At 50.7% G+C, this 27,629-nt stretch overlaps 1 protein-coding gene across 5 annotated transcripts in view; it reads left to right on the forward strand.

Annotated features, from left to right (window-relative positions):
- The window catches only part of CELF5 (CUGBP Elav-like family member 5), a 40,009-nt gene extending 12,407 nt beyond the window's left edge, over positions 1–27,602 (forward strand). Inside the window, exons 3-14 of one of the 5 annotated variants that reach the window (XR_012635250.1) lie at positions 8,287–8,338; positions 15,770–15,898; positions 16,476–16,555; positions 17,564–17,710; positions 22,521–22,665; positions 23,331–23,477; positions 23,690–23,752; positions 23,840–23,920; positions 24,983–25,126; positions 25,240–25,404; positions 26,437–26,760; positions 26,890–27,602. Coding sequence is in view for 3 of the 5 variants with exons in the window: in XM_074928157.1 (XP_074784258.1) it covers positions 8,287–8,338; positions 15,770–15,898; positions 16,476–16,555; positions 17,564–17,710; positions 22,521–22,665; positions 23,331–23,477; positions 23,690–23,752; positions 23,840–23,920; positions 24,983–25,126; positions 25,240–25,367 (1,116 nt within the window). In the remaining 2 variants the exon portion in view is untranslated. Of the gene's footprint in view, positions 1–8,286; positions 8,339–15,769; positions 15,899–16,475; positions 16,556–17,563; positions 17,711–22,520; positions 22,666–23,330; positions 23,478–23,689; positions 23,753–23,839; positions 23,921–24,982; positions 25,127–25,239; positions 25,405–26,436 lie in introns of those variants that run through there. The other 4 variants (XM_074928157.1, XM_074928158.1, XM_074928159.1 and 1 more) reach the window with 4 other exon arrangements.
- The last annotated feature ends 27 nt before the right edge of the window (positions 27,603–27,629 follow it).

Below are 27,629 nucleotides of genomic sequence, written 5' to 3' on the forward strand. Positions count from 1 at the left end.
ACTTGGAGGGGTTTTGGCAGAGGTCAAAGCATCACATTCTCCCCTCCACTCTTTTCACACAAGTGCTGGTGTGAAGCCAGCCTGGACCAGTACTTGAGTTTCTTCATGTGAACACTGCAGGATATTGCAGCTGGCAAAGCTGAGAGACATTCTGAGGAAGCGGAGTAGGGGGCCTGAATGTTTGGTTGGGGTCTGAAACTAGACTCTGGTTGTTAATCTTTCCAGTGGCCTCTGCAGTTTGAACCTTTGGGCAAGATGGAGAAGTTTTTCCCCTGTCCATCCTTCAGGTTTGATAGACAATATCAGCAAATTCATGAGAGCCATGCAACATCATCAGTAAAAGGTAGCAATACAGAGAGCATGTCAAGGCTGTCTCACTGCAGTGGCAGCACCAGGACAGGAGGGTAGTGCAGCCCCTGGGCAAGGAGCAACAGAAGTGTTTTTTCACTGCAGAGAATTGCAATTGCTTGTGCTGGTGGGGGTTTGGCTTAAGGGCCTGAGAACTATCAGTGAGGCAAGGCAGCAGCCCTACAAAGTACATACCCTGAAGAGACAGGGGAAAAGCAAGCTGCCAAGGCAAACATTGGCTCCTGCTGCCTACGGAATTGGAAGGATAATGAAATTAAAGATTAGCACCCGTTCCCACGTGCTGACCAAATGCAGGCATGCAGGCTCCTGTCCCTTTCTCCCTAGAAATTGTGACTCTTTGCACAACCGGACACTCGCATCTCCTTGTAGCACAGAGCTTAGACTTTTGTGTCCCAGAGCTGGCATGTTTTCTGGTGAGCTCACCTGTGCTTGTGAACACCGCCCTCCCCCCCCCCCCCCCCCCCCCCGAGTGGCACTCTGCATTCCCATCTCCTCAGGGTCATTTGGTGTGTGTGCATGTGCACAAGAGTTTGTGAATATGGATATAGAATCACAGAATAATTTGTGTTGGAAGAGACCTCTGGGGTCTCTGGTCAGACACCACTCAGAGCAGGGCAAGCTGCATCAGATCACTGAGGACCACCTCCAACTGGGTTTTGAATACCTGCAGGGAGATCCTGCAGTCACTCTGGGCCTCTCTTCCACTCTATGAGCACCCCCAAAGTGAAATAGTTTAACTGATATTAGCCATAACTTTTGTTGTTCAGCCTAGAGAAGAGATGGCTCGGGGGTTCTTACGGTGGCACTGGAACTCAGGCCCACTGACTGTGGATTTTCCTGTGGGCATGTCCTTAGTCCTTACTGCAGGAGGTTTTGCTCTGCTTGGACTGGTAACAGTTGCCATGGGAACTGGTGCGCTCAGCCTGTGTGCGGCAGCCGGGAGTAAGGTCCCTGCTGTCACCCGTTTGGCCACGTCTGCAGCCGCCAATGTGTGTTAAATTAGCAGAGACCCCTTTCCCCAGGCACTGTAATTAACCTGCCGTGGGGGGAGAAGAGGTGGAGGCACGGCTGTATTGAGGAGCTGGCGGTACCCCCAGCTGTTGGGCCCAGACTGGCCGCAGAACGTTAACCCTCCAGCACATCCACCTGTGCCAGCGCTCTGCAGACCTGGCTGTGTCTGCCAGCCAGGCTTCCTCTGCCCCTGCTCTGCCCTTTGCCAGTTTGCTGAGGTCCTCGGAGGCTCCTGCTTGTGCATGGTGAAGCACCTGAGCATGTTGGCTGGACCAGGTGTCCCGTGGACCGGGATCGGCGGTGCACCGCTGAGCACAGGGGAAGATGGGTGTTGGATGTCTTCTCCAAACAGCCTGACAGAGAGCTCAAAGCCAAGTGAGTGTGGCAGTGGTCCCAGCCTTTACCTCTGCAGCCTTCTTGCACTTGCACAGAGTAACTTGCTGACCCATTTCATAGCATCTTGTAGGCCTGCTAAGCACTTTCTGCCTTCCTTTGAGCTGGGAGTGTCTCCTGTGATTAGAATGTCCTTGGGCAAGCTGAGGATGGCAAGACCCTATCTCCACAGAAGCCAGATCCTGTAGCTAACGTAGGACTATGGGCCTGAGCACCAAGCTGTGCCTGGGTCCTCAGGCCTGTTGCTTTCTGGTGGCCAGAATGATCTCTTTGTGGTCTTGATGAACTTGCTAGAGGAGCTTTTTGGATCTTCAGTTCTGTCAGCCCTGTCTTGCAAGAGTGGGGAGGAGCAGGAGAAAGTGTGGGGCCAAATACTACTACTCTTCACACCAGAAAAGCACTCGCCTGAATTTGGCCCAGGGTTTTCTTCTTCTTGCCTCTGGGGAAGAGTTGTTCTAGCACCTGTAGAAAAGGATCCGAGAAAGTTGGCACTTTCTTCTCATCTAAAGGCTCCTTTGACCTCTGGTAACACTAATCACAAGTGACAAGAAGAGATCAGGGCAACAGGGAAGATCATCTAATGTCCTTGATGTGGTACCCTGTGGTGCACTGAAACATCAAGGAATGAGCCCTGTGAGGACAGGCTGACCATCAGAGACTACACTTAAATGTGTCTGCCAAGGAGTTAGGTACATGATAGGGGCTGTAATTGCTGCGCTGGGCTGGCCTCCCTGCTGGTTGTCTGATGTTAATGCACAATAATGGTGCTGTTGCTTCCATAGGGATACCAGGGAGATCCAAAGCCTTTCTGAATCATGGCCTTCCTCCCAGAGCAGCACTAACTGCAGTGGGGACAAAGATATCTGAACTGTGTTGAGAAGGAGCACAGCGCAGCAGATAATCCAAGAGGCAAAGCAGCCAGTCTGTATGTGTTGTGGCCCGCATGCTGCTCACAAGTCTGCTTGCTGATTCTTGCATCTGCTCAGCTTTGGTGGGGAATGGGGGTTAACTTCACTGTTCTGCCTGATTTGCCCTCTGTGCCGGGACTAGGGAAGATACCTCTGAAAGAAATTTGTGAGAGGAGTTGGAGTCCTCCTCTTGGTGACACAGAGCAGTTGGGTGAAGTCCTCCACCAGTCTGTCTTGCTCATGCAAAAAGAGGTGGCCTTAGCCATGCAGACTGGAGCTGTGTGGTTTGGACTGTGGATTTCACATGCTGCTTGTGCCACAGACTTCCTGCATGACCTTCATCATCATGTGCCTTGATTCTTCCACCTGAAACACAAACATAGTACTATAATTATCCTTGTTTCCTCATAATGGGGTTGTATGGGGTGAATTCACAAGCAGCCTTTACAGCTGGGACAGTGCTTGGTGCTGATGTTGCTTGTGTTTCTGTGCGAGACAACTCCCCTTTCTCAGGGAAGGATGGTTCTTCTGGATAGGACTGAGATACACGGAAGACGTCAGTGGAAAGATGCAAGCAGGAGACTTGAGCACTGAGACTGGCATCAATCTATCACTGCTTGCATTCCCGACCAGAAACAGAATCCAAATGAGCAAATCAGCATTTAGATTTATGTGCCCTGCACAGCTAGAAGTGGCTGTGATCATTCAGGCAGGGCATTTTTAACTGGCCAGAAAAGGACCAACCCACAACTTGCATAGTCTAAGAGCTCAGGACCTAATTCTGCCAATGGCATTGGATGCCTTTTGGTTCCTGACATCCCAGAGGAGCCAGCCTGCATTGTGTATTTCATGCTTTCCGTCTCTGACCCTCTTAACACTGTGAGGTTCCCCTGCTCTGCACCTGCGGGGCTATTTTACATCACTTACTCCTAATTAATAGAGAGGCTTGCCCTGCTGTCCCAGGGGGCTTTCCCCCTCCATCCAGTTTTTGCAGTCTGAAAGCTGAGGAAGCAAGAGCTGGGGGTCTCTGCTCTTCCTTGAAAGACATGGCTACCAGATTGCTGATATGACAGCTTGTGCTGGGCATCAGTGGGGAGCTAGTTCACCTCCAGAAAGGTTTTTTAGGCGTGTGGTGAGAGAAATGGTACATTTTGGCCTTGGAGAAACAACAGCAAAGCTTCCTCTGACTTCAGCAGGGCTAGGGATTTTCCTTAGATCCTTGATTCCAAGAGTGCTACAAGGGTGGGGGTCAATTTCATTGAAAGCAGGGAGGAAGCTCAAGCAGAGCACAGTTTCCTAGTTTTCTGTGCTGGTGGGATGCTGCAGGTGGGGTGGGATGTAATCTAGACACTTGCCAGTAAGGCCTCTCACCTCTGCCTCTTCCTTAGGAACCTCTAGGCTCCTCTGGAATGTAGTGACTCTTACCTCCAGCTATCTCCTCACTGCTCCCTGAGGGCTGCACAGGAAATGTGGCTGCTGTGCTTTGTAGCATGTAACGCTCCAGTGGTCAGTATAGCTTTGTGCCCCCATCAGGCTGGCCAGTTGCTTCCCGCTAGTAACCCCAAAGAAAGCAAGTGGGGGTGAGGGGCTTGGGGTGAGGGACTTCTGGCCTGTGGTAGCCTGATAGCATGTTCTAAATGTTAATGTGATGTTCTTCAGAAATGGAGAATAATAACATTCAGCTGAATAATTTAATGAGGAAAATAAAGCTCAGCTAGTGAGGCAGGCACAGGCTCATAAATAATTTAAGTTCTCCATGCCACATATGTGTTCACATATGTTTGTGTTTTTGTGTGGTAACAGCATGCATGTCTGTGCATGTGCATCAACTTGTCACTTGGAATATAATGCAGGCACATCCTGACTCTTGGATTCTGGGCCCAGCTGAGCATGTACAACTATGGCTTTCTTAGCCAGGTGTGTTCTCTGATTACTGTGCAGCTTGAGATGACGACTGGAGGCCAGAAGAATTTGTGCTTCCAGAGTTTGATGTGCAGGCCAGAAGTGTGTCCTCCCTGCTGTCCTGTTATACTCTCTCTCCCTCAAAAAGAAGAGTAAAGCTTGACCATCATTTCTGAGCTCATGTAGGGGACAGAGCTCTTTTTCTGAGACCTGTATACAAAGTTTAGGACCCCACAGGGACACTTTGCAAGGCCTTGTGACCTATGTTGTTGAGTTAAAATAACTGTGAACTCTCTTTGCATTTGTAGGGTCAGCACCTCTGCTTGGGAGGCCTTTGATGTTTTGTTCATCTTTGATGGCAACATGTGACATAGAAGGATTAAAGTATTGTTGTCCTGTTTGTGGAAGCCTCTGGGTGTACAGTCCTCTGCAAGGAGGACCATGCCTGCCTCTGCCTCAGTCAGGAGACCTCCCATGTCAGGAAGCAGCAAGTGCAGAATCTTGTTGCTGTTCTCCAGGCCTCAGCATCTGGACAAGTTTCTTGTATCTCGTTTTCTCCTCTTTACCCCCATCTTCCAGAGCAGATGAAGACCAGCCCAGAGGCCAGACCTCAGTTTGGTGTGTGGCTCTCAAAAGCTGGCGCTGGCAAGGTCTCTGGAAATGGACAGCCCTCAGCCAGGGGCTTGGTCAGACATTGGCAGAGGGTGAGTGTTCCTGTGCCCTGCCAAGGTGCTGGGCCAGGTAGGCGAGGGTGAAGCTGTGCCCAGAGCTGTGGGGTGCAGAGCAGCCCACATGCTTGATCTCATCATAGGCAGCCCCTCTTCCTCTTGTTGCCCCAGCTGAACGCAGCCTCAGACTTGCAGAGGTGTTACCCCATGTCACTGTGCTGGCACCTCTGCCGCCAGTGCTGTCCTGCGGGCGTCGTGCCGTGGCCTTGCTGTGGGCCTGTCGCCCCACTATGGGTGGGTGACCCTGGGGGGTGCCCTCCCCCGTGGTAGGCAGATTCAGCCGGGCCAGTATGGCTCACCCCCCCCCCGGGCTGGCCCTGCAGGGTGTTCTGGGCTGGGAAGCAGTCCTTGGGATGGGGGGAAGGAGAGGGGTGGACAGATGGGTAGAGGGGGGGCCCCCTCCCCAGAGATGATATCAAAATGTCTCTTTTGTGCAAAGCAGAGGGAATGCCCCCAAGAGCTGGTTTCCTTGGCAACCGCAAATGTCAGGTTCCATGTGGTGAATAACCGTTTCCATGACAACATCTCCTTTACCCTAGGTGCTGAGAGCTGGAGTGACAGCCCTGTTGGGGGAGGGGATAGGGAGATGTCCTCAGGTACTTAACCCCCTCCCTCACCTCACCCCATCCTTTCCAGCTCCTTGCCCCAAGCCCTCAGCCACAGCATCCCTGGGTGGCTCATGTGGGCGTGTGGTGCTCTGGCACCCCTTCCTCCCTCCCCCCAAATGGATTTGCTCCTCGCAGAAGCTGAGATCCGGGTCTGTCCCTCCATCTCCCTCCCCATCTGTTTAGCTTAGTCCTGGTTTTGCATCCTGGGTAGAAACAATGCTATTTCTCAGTGCTGTGGGAGCAGTGGGGAGTGAGGTGGCCAGCTGCCCCTCTTGGCTCCGCACTGAGCCCTCTCTTCCAAGCACACATCTGGCCGCCTGCCCTCTCCCACCCCGCCTGCTGCTGAAACACCCCCAGCCCCGGCTTGCACAGGCATTTTGCCAGAGGCTGTGAGCTGTGATAGGAGCCGCTGCCTCTCAGCGAGGAAATCTGAGGTTTTCTGAAGCAGTATCTCACCGCATCCTTCTGAACCCCTGCCCCACATCCTGTTCAGCTCACGGGCTGAAAGAGATGCCCGGTCCTTGGCAGTTCAGGGGGGAGCAGCAGCCCAGAAGCTGATGAGTGTCAGTGCTGCACATGCTGGGGCCACGTGGCAGCACAGCGGGATGTTAGGAGCTCTGCAAATCCATGCAGCTGATCAAGAGCGGGAAAGGGACCCTCAGCCTTTCTTTCTCCCCCAGATGACACAGCAAGCCCTGGGAGATGGAACTGGAGTTGGCACTGTTGCCTACCGAGGTGCAGCATGGCAGCAGCTTGGCCTTCCTTTGGGGAGCTGCCAGTCAGTCTCTGGCTTTGCCAAGCAGCCCCATATCGCTCCTTGAGGGAGGGATGGTATCGCTTGGGGCTGGTCCCAGCTTCTGCTCATCCTGCCCGAGATCCACCAGTCAGTGGAAGCCAGCTCACAGCCCCCAGCTGCTGCGAGCTCTCTCCTGTGCCCAGCAGTCAGGCTTCGGCAGCGGTGTGCCGTGCCGCAGCAGCCTGTGACCTTCTGGTTGGCATCTCTGTCCTGTGAATTGCAAAGTTACTTCACGGGTTTCCTCCTGCTGTTGTGAATGGGGGTCTACCTCTGGTTTCTGGCCAGTCTGGCTCAGGCACCACTTGGAGACTGACAGCAGTCCACATTTTGCATCGTGACTTCTAAACACATTTCATTTGGTGACTTCTGTGGCTTGATTTCATTTTTGTTGTTGCTGTTTTACCTGAGGGTGCTTCCTAAGAGAGGGGGTAGACTATGCCTGGACCTGCAACTTGGGTGCAGGTCTTACCTGTGATATTCGTACTGTGTTTTATTATGAGTGTCATGATTCAAGTCACTGTCAGCCTCTGTGAGTGATGCTGAGAGACATGGAATGATATGTGCTGTGAATGTGGAAATCTGCCTTGTACATCATTCCCTGGAGGAGATTCTGTCTCAGTTGGATCCTGCTAGCTGGGAAGGAGGCTACATACAGCTTATCAGTTGCCTTTCTGGGCAGCATAGGACACATACACCTTCCAGCAGAGGACAGTTTTGCCCTGCTTTGCAAATCTGACAGTTAAAGCTGTGGGTTACTTAATGCAGCTACTCCTGGGTAGAAGTGTTCTTCTGTTTTACCTGGAGAGTCCCCATATCACATGAGCTAAACTACCCCTTAGGCTTGTTGCTTGTGGTTGGATAATTGCTGATGACACTAATGGGTACAAGGGAGGTAAATGGCTCTTTTCCACAAATAAACAAGAGCAGTTTTGTGACTTTTGACCTGAGCATTCCCCTTGTGGGCAAGGAGCTGTTGCTGGAGAGGAGCACTGTGCTTCTTTAGAGCCACCCTGGTGCACAGAACTCTGACTGCATGAGGGCTGGGGAAGGGGAAACAACATGTTTGCTTGCTGTGCTGCTTCTAGCCAAGTTCAGTCTTCCTCCCTCCTGCAAGGAAGGTAGGTGGCTCAATTAGGTGAGGTGACCATGCCTGCACTGAGTCAGGGCAGGTATAGGAAGAGCTTCCAGGCATAGTCTCACCTTAGGCCACGCTGACCATTGTTCAAGTTGCAGTCTTAGGGTGATGAGCTGCTTCCTTGGAGTCTTTTCTTTGCCACTTGCTGTGTCTGAGGAGAGGAGGTTTATGCACGGTGGGCATTTTCAGGAGAGCTGTTCCCTGCAGGCAAGCAGCTGAGCAGGGAAAAGCACCAGGTTTCCTTTTGAGAAGTCTGAGATCCATGTGGTCCCTTCTCCAAGGGTTTTGGTTGCCATCATGATGTCTTGGTTCCCTTCTGCCCCTCTCCCACTCTGCCCATCAGGCAGAAAGGGGCACCCTGGTGCCACTGCCATCAGCTCCGTGTGCCAGGCAGATGGCCCAGGCTCTAACCCTCTGCATTTCTCTTTCATTGCAGATGGCGCGCCCGATTCAAGTGAAACCTGCAGACAGCGAGAGCCGTGGAGGTAGTTGTAATCTCTCCTTGTTTCTCCTTTGGCGGCTTTGTGCTTGTGAGGGGGGACCAAGCAAAGAGACAGGCTCCTGCCTTGGTCCTCCTCTCCCCGCAGTCTGTACAAAGGGATGTTTGTGTGTGGCCGGGATTTGTGGGGCGGGAGAAGACTCTAGGAGTAGGCTTTGATGAGGAGCCTTCACCTTGGCACAGCAGGAAGCTGAGAGCACCCCATGTCAGTCCTAAGGGTAATAACGTGACTGCCCACTTCACTCTTTCCCAGCCCTTTGAGCCTCACGATGTCTGCCCCAGGTTACTGAAGCAGGCATGCACTTTGGTGTATGGCACCAGGGGTCCTGGAGGGTAGGGTGTAAGCAGTTGGGAAGAGGTTTCTTTGTTCTTATACCTGATCAGCCCAATAAAAGCCAGATCCCTGCAGCAGCACTGGCTTTTTAACCTGTTCAGTTTACTGCTCTGCAGCTGATTGTCCTGTCTGCAGCTCATTTCTCTGCCTTCCCCACCACTGCTGGACTGTCTCAGCCTCTCTGCTTTCAGTCCTGCGGGAGCCCCCGTCGCACTGTCAGGGCCCAAGTGCTGTTGCAGAAGGTAGTGTGTGATGGGGACATAGTGTCTGAAGGGAAAGGATCCTGAGTTTAGGCCTGAGGTGGAGGTGCTGTCAGCCTGCAGGGGACCAGCTTGGTTTAGAGCAGCACATACCTGGTAGTTCAGAGCTGGAAGGTTTGCAACAAGAGAATCTGTTAATTTAATGGGGAGCTCACAGCAGCTCAGATGCCTCCTTCAGGTGGAGAAGGTTTGCAACTCCTGCCCTTTCCAAATTTATGAACCCCTATTGCTGCTTTTCCTTGTCTTACTGATACATTTCTTTTCCTCTTCTCTCCATTCCTGCATCTGCCTCTTCATGCCTTGTGCTGTTGGCGCTGCTTCTGAAAGCAGTTTAGTAGTGGGGAGGGGAGAATTTGTGTGAGACTGTTTGTCCTGTAGGGCAGCATACCCTGCATGCTGTGTTTAGATTGAAGGCTTTTGTTTTAAATTTTAAGAGGTCACTTCTAAGCAATTTGTAGTGACTTTCAATTATTGCACTGGCAGGAACATGAGATTTTTTATATGAATGTGTGTATTTATGGTTGTGTAAAAAAAAGTTTATCTGTTTAAGTCAGATCATTTTTCCAAATAGAATCTTTGGCTTTTCATTATTTACTTGAGGGATAAGACCGCTGATTTTTACTGAAGTCTGAGCATTTTTATTCCCTTGGGCTATACTGAGAATCCCAGACATGCCACCACATACAGACCCGCTCCTTTTTCAAAAGAGCCATAGCTTAAGCCTCCAGAGAAACTAGCGTGCCTAAAACACATAGGGCTGGATTCATCTCACCTTACTTCAGCCCCTGGGTTCAGGGTTGAGTTTAAGGTCCTTGTCCATGCTACAGACAGTAAAAAGAGACCAGTGCCTTCAGGGTGATTCGCTCGATCTCTCTTGACACTGATACCAGGGGTGGATGAGCTGTTCTTTAGACATGCCTGCAATGGGGATAGAAGCAGCTGACTGCTCACGGACACCTCATGCTGCCTCCAGATACAACCATTAGGTGGTCAGTCCTTCCCCCACCACACTGATTTTAAAAATTTGCACCCCAGATTTCTAATTAATTCAGAAATTGTGTAATTGTATCTGAGGTTATTCCTAATGAGTCTTAAAAAAACCAGACAAACATAGGAGACTAGGAAAGCCGTTGCCAGTCATACCCATAATTCAACATCACAGAACCATTACATATATACACTGGCAGATCGCATGCACTCTCAGGCTGTAAGTCATGGCTGCGTAGCAACCTTCACAGCCAACACAGAGACACAGGCAGATGTACCTACAGACGGATGCCCCATGTGTGCACTGTTTTGGAAATACATACATGTGCCCACTTGACACACACATTCGCAGGCAAAGGCACACGTTTACCTTCACCAGTACCACCCAAGCACAGCTGACGCCCCTGCGTTAAGCCCTCACACAACAGCAGTAAAAATATACCAGACAATTCAGGCTGTGAACAGACCGACCACTACAGCTTTGTTTTCTTAACAGTTTGTGTCTTTGATGAGCACAACTCTGGAATCTCTGGTGTCTAATACTAGGCTGAGGTAATTTCTGCAGTCTTTATTTTGCTGGTGGGGCACTACTAGGAACTCTTCTATACACAGAGCGTGTTATGACTTAACATCTCTAATGCCTAAGTTCCTCTGTTAAACTGAGCTGAAAGAGATCAACAGGTTCAAAAACAGGATGTTGTTTTGGAGACAAACTTTTGGTCAAGGCATTGGACTCTGAAATCTCTAAGCTTATGAAAAGTGCCACAGTCTGTAATGACTGAAAACATCAGGGAGTCAGCTCTGCTTTCCATGGAGAAGGTCATAGAGAAAAGCAGCCTTTGGAGTCTGAACACTGGCCTCCCTCTAGCACATGTGCCTAGTTTCCTTCCGGCTTCACTGCAGAGCTCAGAAACGAGTAGCTCCCACAGGATCCATGACAAACTGGAATTTTTCTTGAGGCAGAATCAGCATCAAGACAGCACCCTATATTTGTCTGAATCAGGTTGCTCTTTCCAGAGGTTTCTGTCCTGATGTTCCACTTGTCAGAGAAGTGGATGAGCAAATTTGCAGATATGGGAAGAGCCATTCCCTATAGCAATAGCCCTAGACTGGCAGGAGGTAGAAGAAAGATTTAGGGCAGGGCAGAACTGCTTGGAGTAGGAATTTATCGAGGGAACAACTTCATGCATCAGTGAGGCTCTGTTCTGCATTATCCTCAAAGGGAACCTCTTTTATCCTCTCCAGGGGCTGACATCTCTCAAATTAAGCACCCTGAATTAAGTACATGAAGTTAGAGCACCAGGATTTGTCTCCTGGTCTAAGAGATGCTAATTTTTGTGCCAAAGGGGCAGTTTTGGCCAAGCCCTGCAGGGGTTTGTGGGGTTATCTGGTTGTTCAGTGTTAGTGCAACCCTGCAGGAGTTCACTAGTTAAAAGATGCTGCCTGCATTAGTTCAGAAGGGGACCTGTGATTCTGGCGCAGGCTTTGTCAGCTCTTTCCTCCTTTCACTCATGCCCCTGATGTGAGGTTGGGAGTGCTAGGAGGAGATGGAGTGAGGGGGCAGAGCAGCTTGACTGTGCTTCTTGCGAGACCTGGAGCACTGCTGCACTGATGTGATGTGACAGCTAGCCTGAGCCCATTAGCACTGCTTTAGAGACAAGGAAGCTCTCTACATACCCAAGGAGATTTGCTGCGTCCTGTCCATGCCCAACTGTTTGAGTGGGCTTCCTCCCTCTCCCTGACCCTTGCTGCTGACAGCTGCTGGCCAGATGACCTAAATCCACGGGGTTTAAAGAGGAGCAGTGTCCAGTGCTTGTGTGCTGTCCTCTATTTTTCTCATGGCCAAAGCAGTCAGCCTTAACCCCTCGCTTGTTCCTGTGGTATCTTCATCAGTGACCTGCAGAGACAATTTTCCTGGTTGTTAGACAGCATGGGAAATTGCCAATCAGAGGGTGAAAAACAAGAGCTGGAGAAAAAGTGAAGAAAAAATGGCAGGAGGAGGGTGTGCTGTTACAAACTGGGGAGAGAAGATCTTCAGAGCTGCACGAGTCCCAGCTGGGGAGCCAAAGGAGCCAGTGACCCACAGCAGTGGCTTGAGGATGCCACCTGATTTGGGATCAACCATTTTACGAGTGGTTTCAGCAGACATCAGGTGAAAGGGCTTGCAGGGTTTCATCCCAGTTGTGGAGAGATGAGGCAGCTTAGTTATTGGTAGGGGAATGCCCCTATCTGGAAGCTGCCCGAAATGAGAGGGCACTAGATCATCGTTTGGGCTTGAACGCATGGAGAAGGAGAGAGATCAGCAGCAGAGGAGCCCTTTGACAGCTTCCCAGTTGCTGCAAAGGGGCATCCCATGGGAACAAGCCTGGATCCTTTTCCTTCAGTCTTGGGAACTGGGCTGTGTGAAATGAAAATATGCTGTAAGTGACTTCATCCCCTTCTAATATTGCCATTCTGGGCATTCAGAAAAGATTCAAAACCAATAGGTGTGTTTCTTTATATTTGCCTTTACAGCTCCAGTCCCTAAGGTATCACAGTTTTAACCTGTTCTACATAGCCAGCAAGGCTGGCATTTTTTCCTTACAAATTCAAAAAAGCAAAGCTGAAATTCCCACATAAACACAGGACTTCCAAAACGTTCAGTTAGTGAGCCCTGTCAGACAACAGAAGACCTGCAGTAAGACTGCAAGAATGGAGAATAGCATCCACTGCTTCAGTGGACCTTTCCCAAAGTGTGGGCTAAAGAAAAATGCTTTTCATCCAACAGAAATGGCATGAGGAGGGAACCACAAGAATTATCCAGGAAATTTCAAGACCCTCTGAAGGAGAAAGCAACTAGTAACTCATAGTTTTGATTGCAAGTTGACAAGGTTCCTTTTCGTTCAGTGCCTCCATTGCAAAGCTGTGGCCTCTTGCATCCATTAGACTGTTGCTTAGTGGAGGCTTAAGCTTTGGGTGGCTGTGGTAACCATTAGGTCTTTGCACTGAATTAGTCGTCAGCCAAAACTGGAACCACTTAGCCAACTCTCTACTGGTTGCCCACTATGCTTCCACAAAAACCTCACTTTACACAAAATCAGATCCAGAAGGAAAAGGCTAGTGTTACAAAAGTTACATTATGTCCATGTACCTGTATCTTCCCCCCACCTAGAGTGCCAGCTTTTAAAATGTCTAATATAACTGACTTTCCAGTTGTCTTGACATCCCCCTTCCACAGTCAGACAGCCTGCTGGGGTCCCTAAAGAGCAAGGCAAGACCATCAAGTGCATTTCTGGCTGTTAAGTCCTAGTCCACATTTACTTGCATGTTAGTTCAAAGAGCATATTTTACAGCATCTAAAGTCAGTACAAATATTTCCCAGTGTGTTTCTCTCCTTTGTTGGTGTGTTTTTTGAGCAACTCCCAATATGTTTGCAATGCAAAGGCTGCAGCATAGTGCACATATCTGAAATAAGGCCTGGCTGCAGCTGCAATATAGATTCAGGGCAGAGGAGGGGAGAACACTGCAGAGCTCAAATGTCCCTTCCCACAGCCGAACTGGGATCACCTATGGCACCAGGTGATGTTAATGAGAGCACAGAGCTACTGCTCCTTTAGTTTCCATTCTTCTCTCCACCTCCCAGTAAATATGTTCCTGACCAGCCCCATTTTTTTATCATTCCCCTTCTGGTCAGATTTTTCACCTTCTCTATGTGCTATTTTTTTGGCTGGTTTGCCCACCAGCTTTTCTGAGCTGGCCCTTGGGTGGGGGAAGATGCTGTCTTACTGCTAAGAAGGCAGCTGTACAGCACCTGGTTTATTAGCTGCTGTGCCTTGGCTGGGGATTATGGGGCATTGACAGAGCACTAAATTTTGGAAGGACTCAATCAGCTGAAATAGTGTCTCCAAAATGCAACCACTGTCGTACAGGTGCAGGAAGTAATGTAGAAAGAAAAGAATCACAAGCAAAATGGAAGGGGATGAAATTCCTGCAGGTTTAGTTATCCAGGGAATCATGAAAATGGGGAAGCTGGGAAATATGGCCTTTAAGAAATACACAAGGCCATGTATTTCAGCCACTTCCAGTGATATAAATCAGGAGTGTCTGTTTGGGACTGGGTAAGAGCCTTAGATGCAACACTTTTAACCCTTTCTCTGTGGTGGATCAAAGTGGTGTCTGTTGCATGTGCATCTAGTGCCTAGTGGAGAACTGCGCCTGCATGAGCTTGTGCTTGGGCCCTGTGGGGTGGTGCAGCTGTACAAAGTTGCTCCCTGTGGTATCTGCATGGTGGAAGAGCACATCTGTCTGCACATCCCTCTTGCTCACTGAGGAAGTTTGTTTCTGAAAGCTGGGTCGATGTGCAAGCATGTTCCTGTGCACGCATCAGCCTACGTGCTTGTCCATTAATGTGTGCGTGCGTCTACTTTTCTGCAAGGGACAAGTGGCACGTGTAGATAGATCCTGCATGTGTTCCCAAGTGTGTCTGTGTGTGGCAGAGTGGTGGCGGGAGGCAGCTTGCTTGCTTACCTGGGTGGGAACAATCCTCTGAGCCAAGGGAGTAAGGAAGGGGCTGGGGGAGCTTTGCTGGCAGTGTGAATGTGTAATGTGTCATCCATTCCTGCCATACATACACACCACCACCCCTGCAGCCTGCTTTGCTGCTGTAGCTCCAAGACCTGTTGTTTTTCAGGTCACTGCATTCTCAAACAGATAGCAGCTTCCTTGCTATTTTCCCTGACGTGTGTCACATTACATTGGTTTTGTTTGAAGCCAGCCCCTCTGACCGTGTCCTTAACAATAAGGAATCCTCTCTCACTAGCTATATCCTGACACCTCTGCTCCTATGGGTCATGTGTCCCCATGCATGTTTGGGGCAGTGAGGGAGGATTGACACAACCATCTCCTTGCAAAAATGGAGGTTGGGCTGGGATTAAGGCTGGGATTTTAATGTTGTGTTGTTTTAATAGCTAATCACAGCAATCTGTGGAGGACGTTGCCCCACTGTGTTTGTGCTTGACGGGATGGCATCAGGCTGTGCGGTGGGCCCCTGTGTGTACTGATGGGGGTAAAGAGGGGAAGAAAGCACTGTGCACCTTTCTTCCCACCTCCACACTTGGCCATCCCAACAAAACCATAATCCTTAATTCTCCCTTCCGAGGGAGGAACCCAGAAGGACCCTAATCAAAGTCCTGGATGTGTTGGCCAGCCTTCCACCCCCTGACAGTGTCACACGGGGGCAAGTGAGGACTGTGGAGCTGTTTGTTGGCCCTCACCCAACTGTCTTGCATTTGGCTGATCCTATGGTGAGGCAAATTGGGACCTAGGATGCCAGGGTTTATTCCCAGGCCTTAGAGGACAGCTTGGTAGACATACTGGTTAGACTGGGGTAGGGAAGGGCAAATTGAATCCAAGATGCTTGGTTACATAGCAGCTGTGGAAACAGTGATCTTGGAGAGAAGGAAAAGGAAACAGAAGCCAAGGGTCCTGGAATTTATTCGTGTTGCCTGGGTTGGTCTGCTCTGTTTCCTAAGGTACCCTGGTATAATTGCCCAGGCAGTTTTTCTTACTACCATTTGTGTTGGATCATTCAAAGGAAAGGGCTAATGAATAGAAGGAAATTATTAACCTTCTGTTTTCCTTTGGGAAGGGTAGGAGAGGGGAAGCCACAGAAACCTTTACAAGTGTGACGAGCTTAGGAGGACCCTGCATACTCACCCCTGGAAGCATTTCAGCCAACAGCAAATCATTTCCATGTCAGGCATGTTTTCAGCACTAGGCTGTTTTGTGCTTAAGTGTCCCAATCCTCCTGCTTTGGACTGTAAGCCTCATAGAAGGTTGATGTTTCTGTGTTTGCCCCTAGGGGACAGGAAGCTCTTTGTGGGCATGTTAAATAAGCAACAGTCTGAGGATGATGTGCTCCGGCTCTTTGAACCATTTGGGGTCATTGATGAATGTACAGTGCTCCGTGGACCTGATGGTAACAGCAAAGGTGTGAACCCCTCTGTGTATCATGCTCATTTTCTCCCTGCTCTTCGGGTAGTGCTCACCTGCCTCGCCATCTGAGCCTCCTTTCCACTGGGGCACTTATTCTCCCACCCCATCTTTATGGGAACCCATATCACAGCCAGGCATAGGAAGGACGGCAGGAAGAGTTGTCTGCTGCAAGGAAGGATTGGGGAAGATGGGCAGAGACTGAGGTGAAAGGAGGGGAAGCAGAGCACGATGAGCAGCTGAGTTATCAGGATCACAAGTGAGCCTGTTGGCTCAGTCTGGGTCTGCAATTTGAAATGTTTGTAACCACAATTAGGAGCGCATAGAGAATTTGGGGAAGAGGTAATCAGGGGCAAGGGTGGAGGTGGTGACATCATCTATAGAGTGTATCACTGAAGTTTTTTCCAGGATAGAGAATTTGGGATGAGTCATCTTTTTAGTTCCCTGCTTTCTTGGGCTGGCTTTCCTTTGCCCTGCCTGAGATCCAGATACTGTCTCTTGCATGGTGATGCAAGGGGCACTTTCACAGCAGTCCTGTCACTGCAATCTCCTGTGCTCTTTCTGTCCCTTTCCAGGCTGTGCTTTTGTAAAGTTCTCATCTCACACAGAGGCTCAGGCAGCAATCCACGCACTCCATGGCAGCCAGACAATGCCCGTGAGTATAAGGCCAGGGTACCTACCCACTTCCTAATCCTCTTCCCATCTTCCCATCACCCTGTTGCAGGGCCCTCCCCTCACTGTCCAAAACCATGACAGGTTCAACTGCAGTTTCCAGCTTGTGTGTGTGTGTGTGTGGGGGGGGGGGGGGGGGGGAATGTGCTCTTGTCTTTGGGAACCATCCTGTCTCCAGGGCTGGTGTGTGTATTTATGTCTGTCCAGGCTGGTAATAACAGCAGCTATAAAGGTTAAATAAAAGAGTGCCAAGAACCAGGCTATGAATTTGTCTAGGAGATAGCTACCTGGTATAGTTCAAAACAAAGCAGGGTGCAAGCTAACGATTCAGCAACATGAGCAGTCAAGACTCCAGCGTCTGAGCTCAGTCCCAGCCGTCTCTTATTTAGGCAGTGGAGGAGGCCTCTGGGGCAGGCTGGGTGGGGATGTGAACTCTTTGTGCACTGTGTGGGGTTGTGTAGCTGCAGCTGTGCCTTCTTGTGCAAGTGGAGCTGCAGTTGTGATCTGTCTCTCACAATCTCTAACCTGGATCGAGGCACCTTGCGGGCAGGACAGTGCATTGCTGCAGGAGGGCTATTTTCAGCTGCTGGGAACTGCTCTGCCTATTCAGCCAAGCTTATGGTGGTGGAAAGATGGTGCTTGTGGCTGACGATGTCCTGGGTGTTCTTGGCTGCACCATCACCCGGTGAGCGCAGCCAGGGACGTGTGCACCCACTTGTGCAGCGGTGTGAGGGGAAGGGCGGGAGAGGGAAGGGATGGATGGATGGATGGATGGATGGATGGATGGATGGATGGATGGAGAAGGGTGCAGCCCATGTTCCAGGCAGCTCCTGAGCACTTTCATGCCAATATTTGCTCTTCTGCTCCTCCTTCCACTCCTCTCTGCTGCCTGCTCTGCCCCATCCCACCTTGCCTGACTGCTGACTCTCTGGCTGTCCCGCGGCCTCTTCTTCCCCTGCCTCCTCTCTCTGTCTCCTCTCTCTGTGCCTAGGGCGCCTCCTCCAGTCTAGTGGTGAAGTTTGCTGACACAGATAAGGAGAGGACCCTCCGTCGTATGCAGCAAATGGTGGGGCAGCTGGGGATATTCACTCCATCTCTCACCTTGCCGTTCAGCCCATACAGCGCCTATGCGCAGGCTGTGAGTATCACGCGTGTGTGTGTGGGGAAGGGCTGCCCTCTTGGCCATGGGGCAGCACCATACCTGGGCTGGGAGACCACAAACAGGTCTCTGTAACAAATGCGTGAAAGCTTGTCAGCACCTGGGAGTTATTCCTGGCTTCAGTTTCTCCAGTCAGCAGCCTAGACTTTGTGCATTTCTCTCCTGGAAGGGGTGACAGGAGAGAGCTGGGACCTTCTCAAAGCAAGGCTGAATTTCTCTGATGTGATGTAGACTGGCGGAGGTGTCTGGGAACAGGTCAAGCATGACCCAGTGTCTTTCTGTCTTGTTTTGAGGACAGCTCAGAGGCACGATTCCTGGGTGATGTCTGCCAGACATGACAGTTGGCCAACTTGTGAATTCTTCCTCTGGGTCTGTGGCACAAATGTGTGTGTCTCTTTTTGGAGCACCATGAGAGCCCTGGGCCCAGCTTCATGTGTTTATTTCTCTGCTGAAATTCTCAGGAGGGCCCTAATCCACCCAGTGCTCTCTTTGGCTCCCGGGGTTTTTTCTCTTGGCTAGTGTGACTGTGAGATTCTGTGAGCAGGTTGCTGGAAAGGGACCAGTGGATAACAGAAGGTCAGAGGTGTTTGAGCAGTCTGGCCTCCTCTGGCAAGACTGATGTTCTTTGGATCTTAGCGAGAGAGCCTCGTTGCCTTGGAGCGATGGTGGTGATTCTGTTAATGTCTGAGGTAGGTCCCAACCTCAAAAAGTCACTGATCAGCTGTGGTAGAGTATCTTTTGGGTTGTCTTGGTGACTGTCATTTTCAAGTCTCTGCTATGAAGCATAAAGACCATGGAAGGAGGCTCAGAAATTGCTCAAGGCATGAGAGATGCTTGTGTCAAAGAAAGAAGTCAAAAGTAGATACTGTTACTGGAAGTAATTTTCTGGGGAGGGAGTACAAAAAAACCCTGTTCTTCTCATATGTGGACACCTCTTTCACCTCTGGCTTCAGTAGCTATTCGGTGTGTCTCCCATCTACCTGACAGAGAAGGAACTGTTTCTCACTTGTTGGCTGTTTCCTCCCCAAAAATGCCCAGAAACTGCCAAATGCCACTTAAATGTGTGGCAAGAGCGTGGAGTAGCAAAAGAGTCAATACATCTGAGGCTCCATACCGTTGGGGCGGTTTTGGGAACCAAGCATAGAATTTGTCCAACACAGATTATTTGACTCTTCTTGTGTAATGAGGCTGAGAACAGCTATACCATTCCAAACACCAAGGCTTCCAGCAGACGAATGGTTTAGAAGGGAGATCCATTTCTGGCCAAACATCAGTATCTCTTGCCAGGACCAGTCTTTTCTATGCAGCCCTGTAATCCACAAGCCAGCTGTACCTGAGGTCTAAGGTTGTAGCTTAGCTCAGCTGTGAGATGATCATTCTGGTGTGTCTTCTGCTGTCACGGAGGTGGTGCTAACTTGGGCATGGTATGATGGTGAAGGAGGCAGGAGTGGACCACACGGTGAGGTTATGATGGCAGTACTTTATTATCTTATGGTCCAGGATGTTAAGGAAGGAGAGCAGCGGGACCTTCTAGACTCAGTCTGTAAGTGCCCTCCAATCTTCAGAGACTCCTGCTGATGACAGGAAGCCAGTCAGACCTAGGCTGTGCTCCCTGCTTATCTGCATCTTCTTTCTCCTCAGTTGTCTGTAAATTTGTTGCTTTGATTCTTCACTGGCCTTTCTGCTCTGTGACTTTATTTTGGCTTTTCCCTTGACTCAAGACTCAGCCTGTCTCCCACTCTTTCGGGTTTTTTCCTCCTTTTACTTTCTACTGGTTTTGGTTCTCCTTTCTGAGGCACTGACCTCACACCTGATTGTTTCTTCTCTTGTGTCATCCCAGTCTTCGGTCCCCTCCTGAAGGAGAGATCCTAGCCAGTTCTGATATGCATACAGTGTCCCCATCAGAGGGAGAGGGTATCAACCCTTTGAAATGACATCTAATATCTCTGGAAGTGGGGACAGAATCTCCTTACAGCACCTTCAAATGTCCTGCCATGGGCAGCTCTTGGGAGCCGGGACCTCTGGTAAGCCAGGGCTCAAGGGAACTCCAACACAGTTCATGCTTGCATGGTGCAGGGCTTGGAGTAGTAAGTGCTGCACCCAAGTTTACTCACAGGCCTTGGAGATGCAGGTAACAATTACGTATGTGGTTGAATCAGAGAGGAGTGCTGCTGGGGTGAACTGGTGCATCACAGACATTGGTTCTTACGTTCACGATTTAATACACCAACAACTTTCTCTCCCTCTCCCTGTGTGATTTGCTGCCTTGCCAAGCCAGAGCAGTCCCCAGAGTACCTGGCCTAGGAAGAAGGAGCCTGGGTTGTTTAGTTTTTGGTGTTTTTTTTTTTTTTTTCAGTTGGATGTTTTAAATTTATATTAATTACATTTTCCTTTAAAAATTGTCTCAAACATTAAATAATCACAAACTATGTTAGGTCTAAAGTTATTCTAATCTATTCAAGTATACAACATAAGATATTAAAAATAGTGAAACTGTACATGTACAGTTCTCATGCTTATCTGGGAAATAAGACTGGCTGGGCATCTGGAAGCAGTTTATTTCAGTGCTTAAACCAGGTTTTGATCCCAGGTGCCTCTTCTGCAAGTGAAAAGTAAGTATTTCCTTCATTTCAGTTTATTCAACACGTTGAATTCAGTGATTAGGTCAGAAGAAATCAGGGAACTGGTTGAGAGCTGAAAAAATAATAATCAATACAAAAAAGGCCTGAAGTCTTAAAAGAGCAGCTAGTGCAATTTGCTAACTGCTTATAATGCTTGAATATTTCTTGTATTTCATAAATCAGTTCTAAACAAAACAGTTTGTTCGTCCCCCCCCCTTCCCCCCTTCTTCCTGCTCTTATGGTTCAATATGGTAATTTTATTTAAGTAATGAAAACAGTTTTGGAATGCTAGTTTGGTGCATGTGCAGTTGGATGCAGGTCTTGTTCCAGCCAGAGCTTGGCACAGAACAGTCATTAATGAGAAAAAAAAATCAATATTCATCTAGTAAATAAGAAATGCATTGGTTCCTACATCCTTAAATGGGGACAGTGTGAAGATAGGACTAGGAAAGTGCAGACTGCTTGCCATAGGGACACCTTCCTTAGCAGAGTTTTGTGCTCTCAGAGGAGGGACACATTTTGCGCTAATCCTGGCTTGGGGGGAGTGGTTCCCAGTAACGTGAGCCCTGCTTGAGGGGAATCACTCCAAAGATAGCGAGATGAGATGATTTCAGGGCACTTGCTTTCTGAAGACAAGTGGTAGTGAACCCCTTTGCTGTCTGTCAGTCCTGCCTGTCTGCAGAGACCGTGCTCTGTGGTGTGCCAGTGTCCCACCTCTGCCCCAAAAAGGGCTCTCCCCTATCCCAGCGCTGCCCACAGAGTCAGTTCCACCCCAGCTGGTTGGTTTGTGCCAGTTTACAGAGACAGCAATGCTGTGAAATTCGGCAATTCCTTTTCTTTTCACACAACAGCAATAATCAGCTTCTGTGTGGGGGAAATGAAGAGGAGGTTTACCTATCCATGAACATTTCAGTTACCAGATTCCCCCTTAGACCTGGGCCAAACTGACCCAGCCATTTGTGGATGAGGCAGGTTACTTGAGTGCCGTGTCTTTATGTTGCAAAGCAGACAGTGTGATACAGCTGTCGTTAATGCAGGGAGGATTTGTGTTTTTCTTGGGTTTTGCCATGTGCTACCCCCCAGCTCCTCCTGTGGAATTGTAGAGTTTCCAGAGAACTGTGCCTCCCCTGCTCTTGCTTGATGGTGAAGGCTTATAAAGGGGCTAGATAATTTTGCATCCAGAACTAAGTCTTTGTTGCCACTGTACTCCAAGCACAGTCTGATATAATCTTATGCTTCAGAGCACCAACTGATGGCCAAAGGACTGGAAGGATCTTTCTCTTTCTCCTCCTGCGGGGCCAGAAGGAGCTGCCTTCCCCTGGTCCCACAGCGCAGGCCAGTGGATCACGGGGCAGACCTCAGATGGCAAAGCGTGCCATGGGAACTGAGCCCGGGCGGACACCCGGCTGTACCCAGGGTGCACCTACGAGAAGGAACTCCACATGTCTCCCAGCAGCACGGTCTCCTTGTTGAGGCCGGGCAAAAGGAGAGGGATTTGGGTCCCAGTCCGCAAGGCAAAGCTGTGTTATTTACTACCTGGTGCTGCCCGGGAGAAGTGGCAGCGCCCGGCAGAGCGGTAGGGCCCGTGGTGCCAGGGTGCTGCTGGCTGAGGGGGCACGGCCGGCTCCCGCCGCCCTCTTCGCTGCAGGCGCTCTGAGCGGGAAGGGCCCACGCCCGCGGCCGGGCGAGTGAAGGCCGCCCCGGGCTGCCGGCGTGCGGAGGGGGCGAGGGTGGGCACAGGCGCCTGGCTGTGGCCGCGGCTCCGCGGGGGACGCCCGGACGCGGGGCAGGAAGCTGCGCGCAGCGCTCGGGCGCTCCCCGGCACGGCGCTGCCTGGGCAGGGGCGGCTCCAGGCCCACCTCGGGGCGCCCGGGTGCGGGGGCTCCGGAGGCCGCCGGCCGGTGGTGAGCCGTGGCGGGAGGCCCCGGGGCGGACGGCGGGAGCCTGGCGACCCCCGGTGGCCGCTGGGGGGGGAGGCGAGGCCGCAGCTCGGGCCCGGGCCCGGCCAGAGGCAGCGGCGGGGAAGCCGGCGGCCGAACCGCGTCCCCGAGGCCTGCCCGCGGCTGCGGTGAGGCCCCGGCGGCGGGAGGCCCGGGGCCGCGGGTGGCCCTGAGCTGAGCGAGGCTCTGGGCAGCGCGGGGCCCTGACTGCGCGGTCCTGCCTTGCAGCTGATGCAGCAGCAGACGACAGTTCTCTCCACCTCGCACGGCAGCTACCTGGGCCCAGGTGTCGCCTTTTCCCCCTGCCACATCCAGCAGATGGGTGCCGTCAGTCTCAACGGGCTGCCAGCTGCTCCTCTGGCACCAGCATCAGGTGAGGGCCTGGCATGGGCCAGGACGCAGCAAGTCCTCCACTGCCAGTGAACGTCCTGCCCCAGCACCCGGCACAGTACTCACACAGGCACAATGGCTCCCACATACCTCCGGGCTTGGCACCTGTATTAGACCACTCGTTTCTAACAATGCAGCCTCTGAGGACAGCAGGCTCTAGATCGGTGCAAATTTCTGCAACCTCCCTGACGCCTCATGCATTCCACACACATCCTTGTGCCCTACTGCCGCTGTTCCTCTCTGCTGCTATTTTAACCTTGGATGTAGTAAAGGGGGACCAGGTTCCCAGGATTGCACCTGACCGGGTACAGCAGTGCTAGTATTCATTATCGCCATCCCACACTAACAGTATCAGCAATGATGCATATTGGGTTTGAACATCTGGCAAGAACGGGGCTGTATCATGCTAGGTGGTGTACAAACCTGGATTAAAAATGTTCCACCCCAAAGCTCTGACACCAGCCAGGACTAGCAGTGCTGTGCACACTCTTCTCACTCGTGCTACCTCTAATTTTGTGAAGGCTCCATGTGCCAACTAGAAGAGATAATAGCTTCATAACCAGCAGTCTTGCTAGGCAGATGGAAGGAGGAGGGTGGGCTTTGCAGGGCCTTGACTCTCATGGGATGTCCTCTCTTCTTGCTCTCCAGGGCTACATTCACCACCTCTCCTGGGAACAGCAGCAATGCCGGGACTGGTGGCACCCATTTCAAATGGATTCACTGGAGTGGTGCCATTCCCAAATGGGCATCCAACCTTGGAAGCAGTTTACACCAATGGACTTGTGCCATACTCAGGTACAGAGAGCAGGGAAAAAGAAAACCATCCTGAGACCTCAGAAACTGCAATTAGCTCCTCTTTTCTGGATTCCCTACACAGAACACTTTTTCTAGCTCCCTACCAGCTGGGCACTGAGACTCACTTGACAGGGGGGGTTGGAGGAAGAGGGACAGAGACAACCCATGAGTGATGCCCTTTGCTGAGCTTCTGATTGTGTTCTTCTCTGCAGCCCAGAGCCCTTCAGTAGCAGAGACTCTGCACCCAGCCTTCACAGGAGTTCAGCAGTATGCAGGTACCAGCTTCTCTTGTCTCCCTCTGGCCCTTGTGTGGCTAACCAGATCCTCAGGTAAACAGTTTGTTCTATCTCCCTGGAATACAGCTGTGTATCCAACCACTACCATCACCCCCATTGCTCAGAGCATCCCTCAGCCACCTCCCATCCTGCAGCAGCAACGAGAAGGTGAGGAACAGAGTGGGAATGTGTGTGTCCAGTTCTGGTGGGGGGGAGCGGGGTTTGTGTAGCTCGTTTTCTGCACCACAGAACCAGTGGAGAGGAGATAGCACTAATCTTTGTACGCTCTAATCTTTAATACTGGAGCTGGGTTACGGAACTAACCGTGTCCCTGCAGTGAGTGGACTGGAAAGGTTCAAGAGGATGCTTGTCATGCAGACTTTCTGAGCTCACCCCTGGCCAGGGACAGCAAGCACTAGAACACCAAGCTTTGACACCAGAGGGTACAGAGTTAGCACCTTCCCTACACAGGCAGGGCAAAAGAGCACTTCCTCCTCATCTTTACTTAGGCCGGAATGACACTGGTACCAGTCAAACCAGCCTCTCCAACGTACTTGTCCTCTCTCTTCAGCCTTCCTAGCCTCCTGAGTTTGTTTTTCAGCTTATTTCAAAACTGGCCTGGACAGAATTTGGATGCAAAGGCATTCTCTGCCTGCTCCTGCTTCATACAGCAGGTGTCATCGAGGGAACAGCTCCTTGTGCTCATTTAGATTCACAGGGAGCAAGTGAAGGAGCGGACAGGACCAGGTCAGCCCACAAATTGGATGTGTGGCAATCCAGGTTTCTGGTTGAGGCTGTGGCTTCTGGGCTGAAGGCAGCCATTGCATAGCTGTGGGCAGGGAATGTGGGAGCAGCAGCTTTCACATAGCAGTGCCTGCTACTCTCCTAGGACTGGGAGAGCTATGAACAGGGAGCTGTCACCTCAACTAATTTCCTTTCAGCAAAACAACACCCAGACACTCAGAGTTGTGTCCAACACCCCACATGGGAATTGGGCAAACTGTGAAAGTGCATCTGTTCTCCAGAAACTCTAGCTCTGCATATTGTCTCCCAGCTGCTCTTAGAACCCTTTGTGGACCAGTGATAAGAGAGACAAGCAAGGGAGGTCAGGACAGAAGGAGGCAGTGCTGGGGTTCTCCTCCAGTGCTGTCCTCTGAGTTGAGGCCGTTTCTCTTCCCCTTCCTTTTGGGGGCTCTGTTTGGTCCATCCCCATTGCCCCCATGCCTGCAGGTCCTGAAGGCTGCAATCTCTTCATCTACCATCTCCCTCAGGAGTTCGGAGACAATGAGTTGATGCAGATGTTCCTGCCCTTTGGCAATATCATTTCCTCCAAGGTGTTCATGGATCGTGCCACCAACCAGAGCAAGTGTTTTGGTGAGTGCTGACGCCAGTGGGCAAGGGAAGCATGATGGATAATGAGGACACTTGTGCAATGGGCGTGGCACCAACAGTGCCATTACTATGCATGCCTGTGTCCTGTCCTTCAGGTTTTGTAAGCTTTGACAACCCATCCAGTGCACAGACTGCTATCCAGGCCATGAATGGCTTCCAGATTGGCATGAAACGTTTGAAGGTGCAGTTAAAACGACCCAAGGATGCTAATCATCCCTACTGACAGCAGTGAGCAAGCAGGAGTCGCTTCTGCAGCACAGGTAAAACGGGCATCATCACAGCATAGTTCCTACACAGTGCTGGCCAGTGTCAGGGGCCAGCACGGTCTGGCTGCTCCCTGTGGGGTGGGAAGCCAGGAGCTGACCACAGTAACACAGCTAGCAGGGCAGAGGCCTCGCCTGCCAGGGCCCAGCCCCGGCACCTAAGCAAGTTGACCAGGGCAGGCTTGGAGATGACAGCCAGGTTCAACCAAGAGTCTAGATCATCAGGCAAGCTTGTGGCAATGAGGCAGGCCCAAAGTCAAGCCAGAGAGTCAGTCTGCTGGTCAAGATCAAGATCAGGTCTGGTAAAAGTAAACAGGGTCAGACATAGTCCAGTGATTGCCAAGCAGGTCTATAATGAGAATAATAAACAGATCCAACATCTAGATGGGAAGACAATCAAGGGTTGGAGTCCACATAACAAGATCCATGGACAGGACAGGTCCATGGACAGGTGGAGACTGGCACTTCCACCATATAGCTCAGACAAGGACTGAAGGCACAGGCCTGAGCTGTAATGAGAATCCTGGGCCCATGGACAGAAAGCTGGTCAAGGCCTTTAAGACCCGTTAGTGCCCTCAGGGCCCTGACAGGCAGATGCGTTCAAATTACCTGCCTGTGGCTAAGCAAGGTTTCAGTCTTTCTGACTGCTCCCCAAAAACATTCATCTTCATAAAAAGGTTTTAAAACCCAGTAGTTTTGTTTTCAGTTGTTACATGTGCCTGGAAATTTGTCTGCAGAGAATGCTTTCCAGGGTAAAAAAAAGACAATCCCATGATTCACAAGCATTACAGAAAAGCAGAGAAAAGGTGAGACCGTGAAGGGCCACAGAAAGAGCTGCCTGACATGAGAACTGGCTGTCAAAGAGCTAGTTCCTGTCAGCCAACAGGCTGGGAGCAAGGGAGGGCTGATCTTGGTCCCTTCTAATTGGGGTCATCTTCCTCCACGTTAAGCAACAGCAAGTCAGAGCCAGAGGTTTGCATAGATGTCTGCCTAACCTCCCAATTCCCTCCCTCCTCCGTTTCTATTCAGGTGAAGGGAAAGTCCAGAGGAAGAATTTCTGCTTCAGGTTGATTTACAGAGAGGCCAGTAAATTTATCAACTCTTTTGACACCACCCCTTTCCTTCCTCTGCTCCCCACCTACCCACCCCATCCTCCTGCCCTCCCACCCAAAACATGCAATTAAAGAGAAGGCTCAATATCTGCCCAGCAGGAAGATTCTTGCCACAACGGACTCACATATTTGCTGCTAATGTGGTGCATAGCAAAGGGACCAGAAAACCAGCAGCACCTGGGGACCTGAAGCTCTTCCTCTTGGGGTATGCCTGGAGTACATGGACCAAGAAAACCCACTGGTGTGTCTCTAGGTTACTGCAGTGATGTATGGAAACAGCTCTGTCCCTCCCTTCCTCCCACCCTGTCTCCTGGCCCTTTCATAGTTAAATATAAATATATATATATACAGTCTCTATTTTTTTTTAAAGTGGCTCACAGGACCAAACTTTTCCATTCAGAGACTGACTCCTTGCAAGAGGGATTGGAAGTTAAGTGTTTACCTTTGCAACAGTGTTTTCTCAGCAAGCACTGCAGATAGGCCTGAACATTTTGAGAGGATGCTTGGATGGACAGAGAGCAAGAGAGAGAGCGAGCACATCTCTCTGTTCAACATTAGCAAGAAGCAAGGAAAAAGAGAACTACATACCTCCAGGATTAGGGCACAGCCAGCTGCTCTGCTCGAGTCACTCATCCACCGACCTTAGCACCAGCCTGGTTAAGGATCTCAAGAGCTCTCAGTCTTACCTTTCCAGGGGCTTCTGCAGACAAAGCTCCTGGAATTTGGTGCCAAAGCCTATCCTTAGCAACTCCTCGATTAGGCTGAAAGCACAGGAAACGAGTCCCTTTACCTACAGGAACTGTACTGCCTCCCCACACGTGGCACAGATCCGTATTTCATAGCTCTCCATGGTAACAGAGCATTTTCTTGATCAAGGCAAGAGAAGATGAGAGAATGTGAGCAGATGCAATCTCCAGAACAGAGTGGCAGAAGCCTCCCAGGGGCTACACGCTGCCTCCCCATGTTGGAAGTAACCTAACGCTGGTTAGCGGACAGTTCCGATTCCCAGATGAAATGGGACATCTTCTCCATCAGAATTTAGAGATGACTCACCTCTCACACCCTCTGCAAAGCTTTTCGAAGCAGACACAAGGATAGTATGATGAAAGA

Source organism: Athene noctua, chromosome 27 (genome assembly GCF_965140245.1).
Source record: "Athene noctua chromosome 27, bAthNoc1.hap1.1, whole genome shotgun sequence".
NCBI lineage: Eukaryota > Metazoa > Chordata > Aves > Strigiformes > Strigidae > Athene > Athene noctua.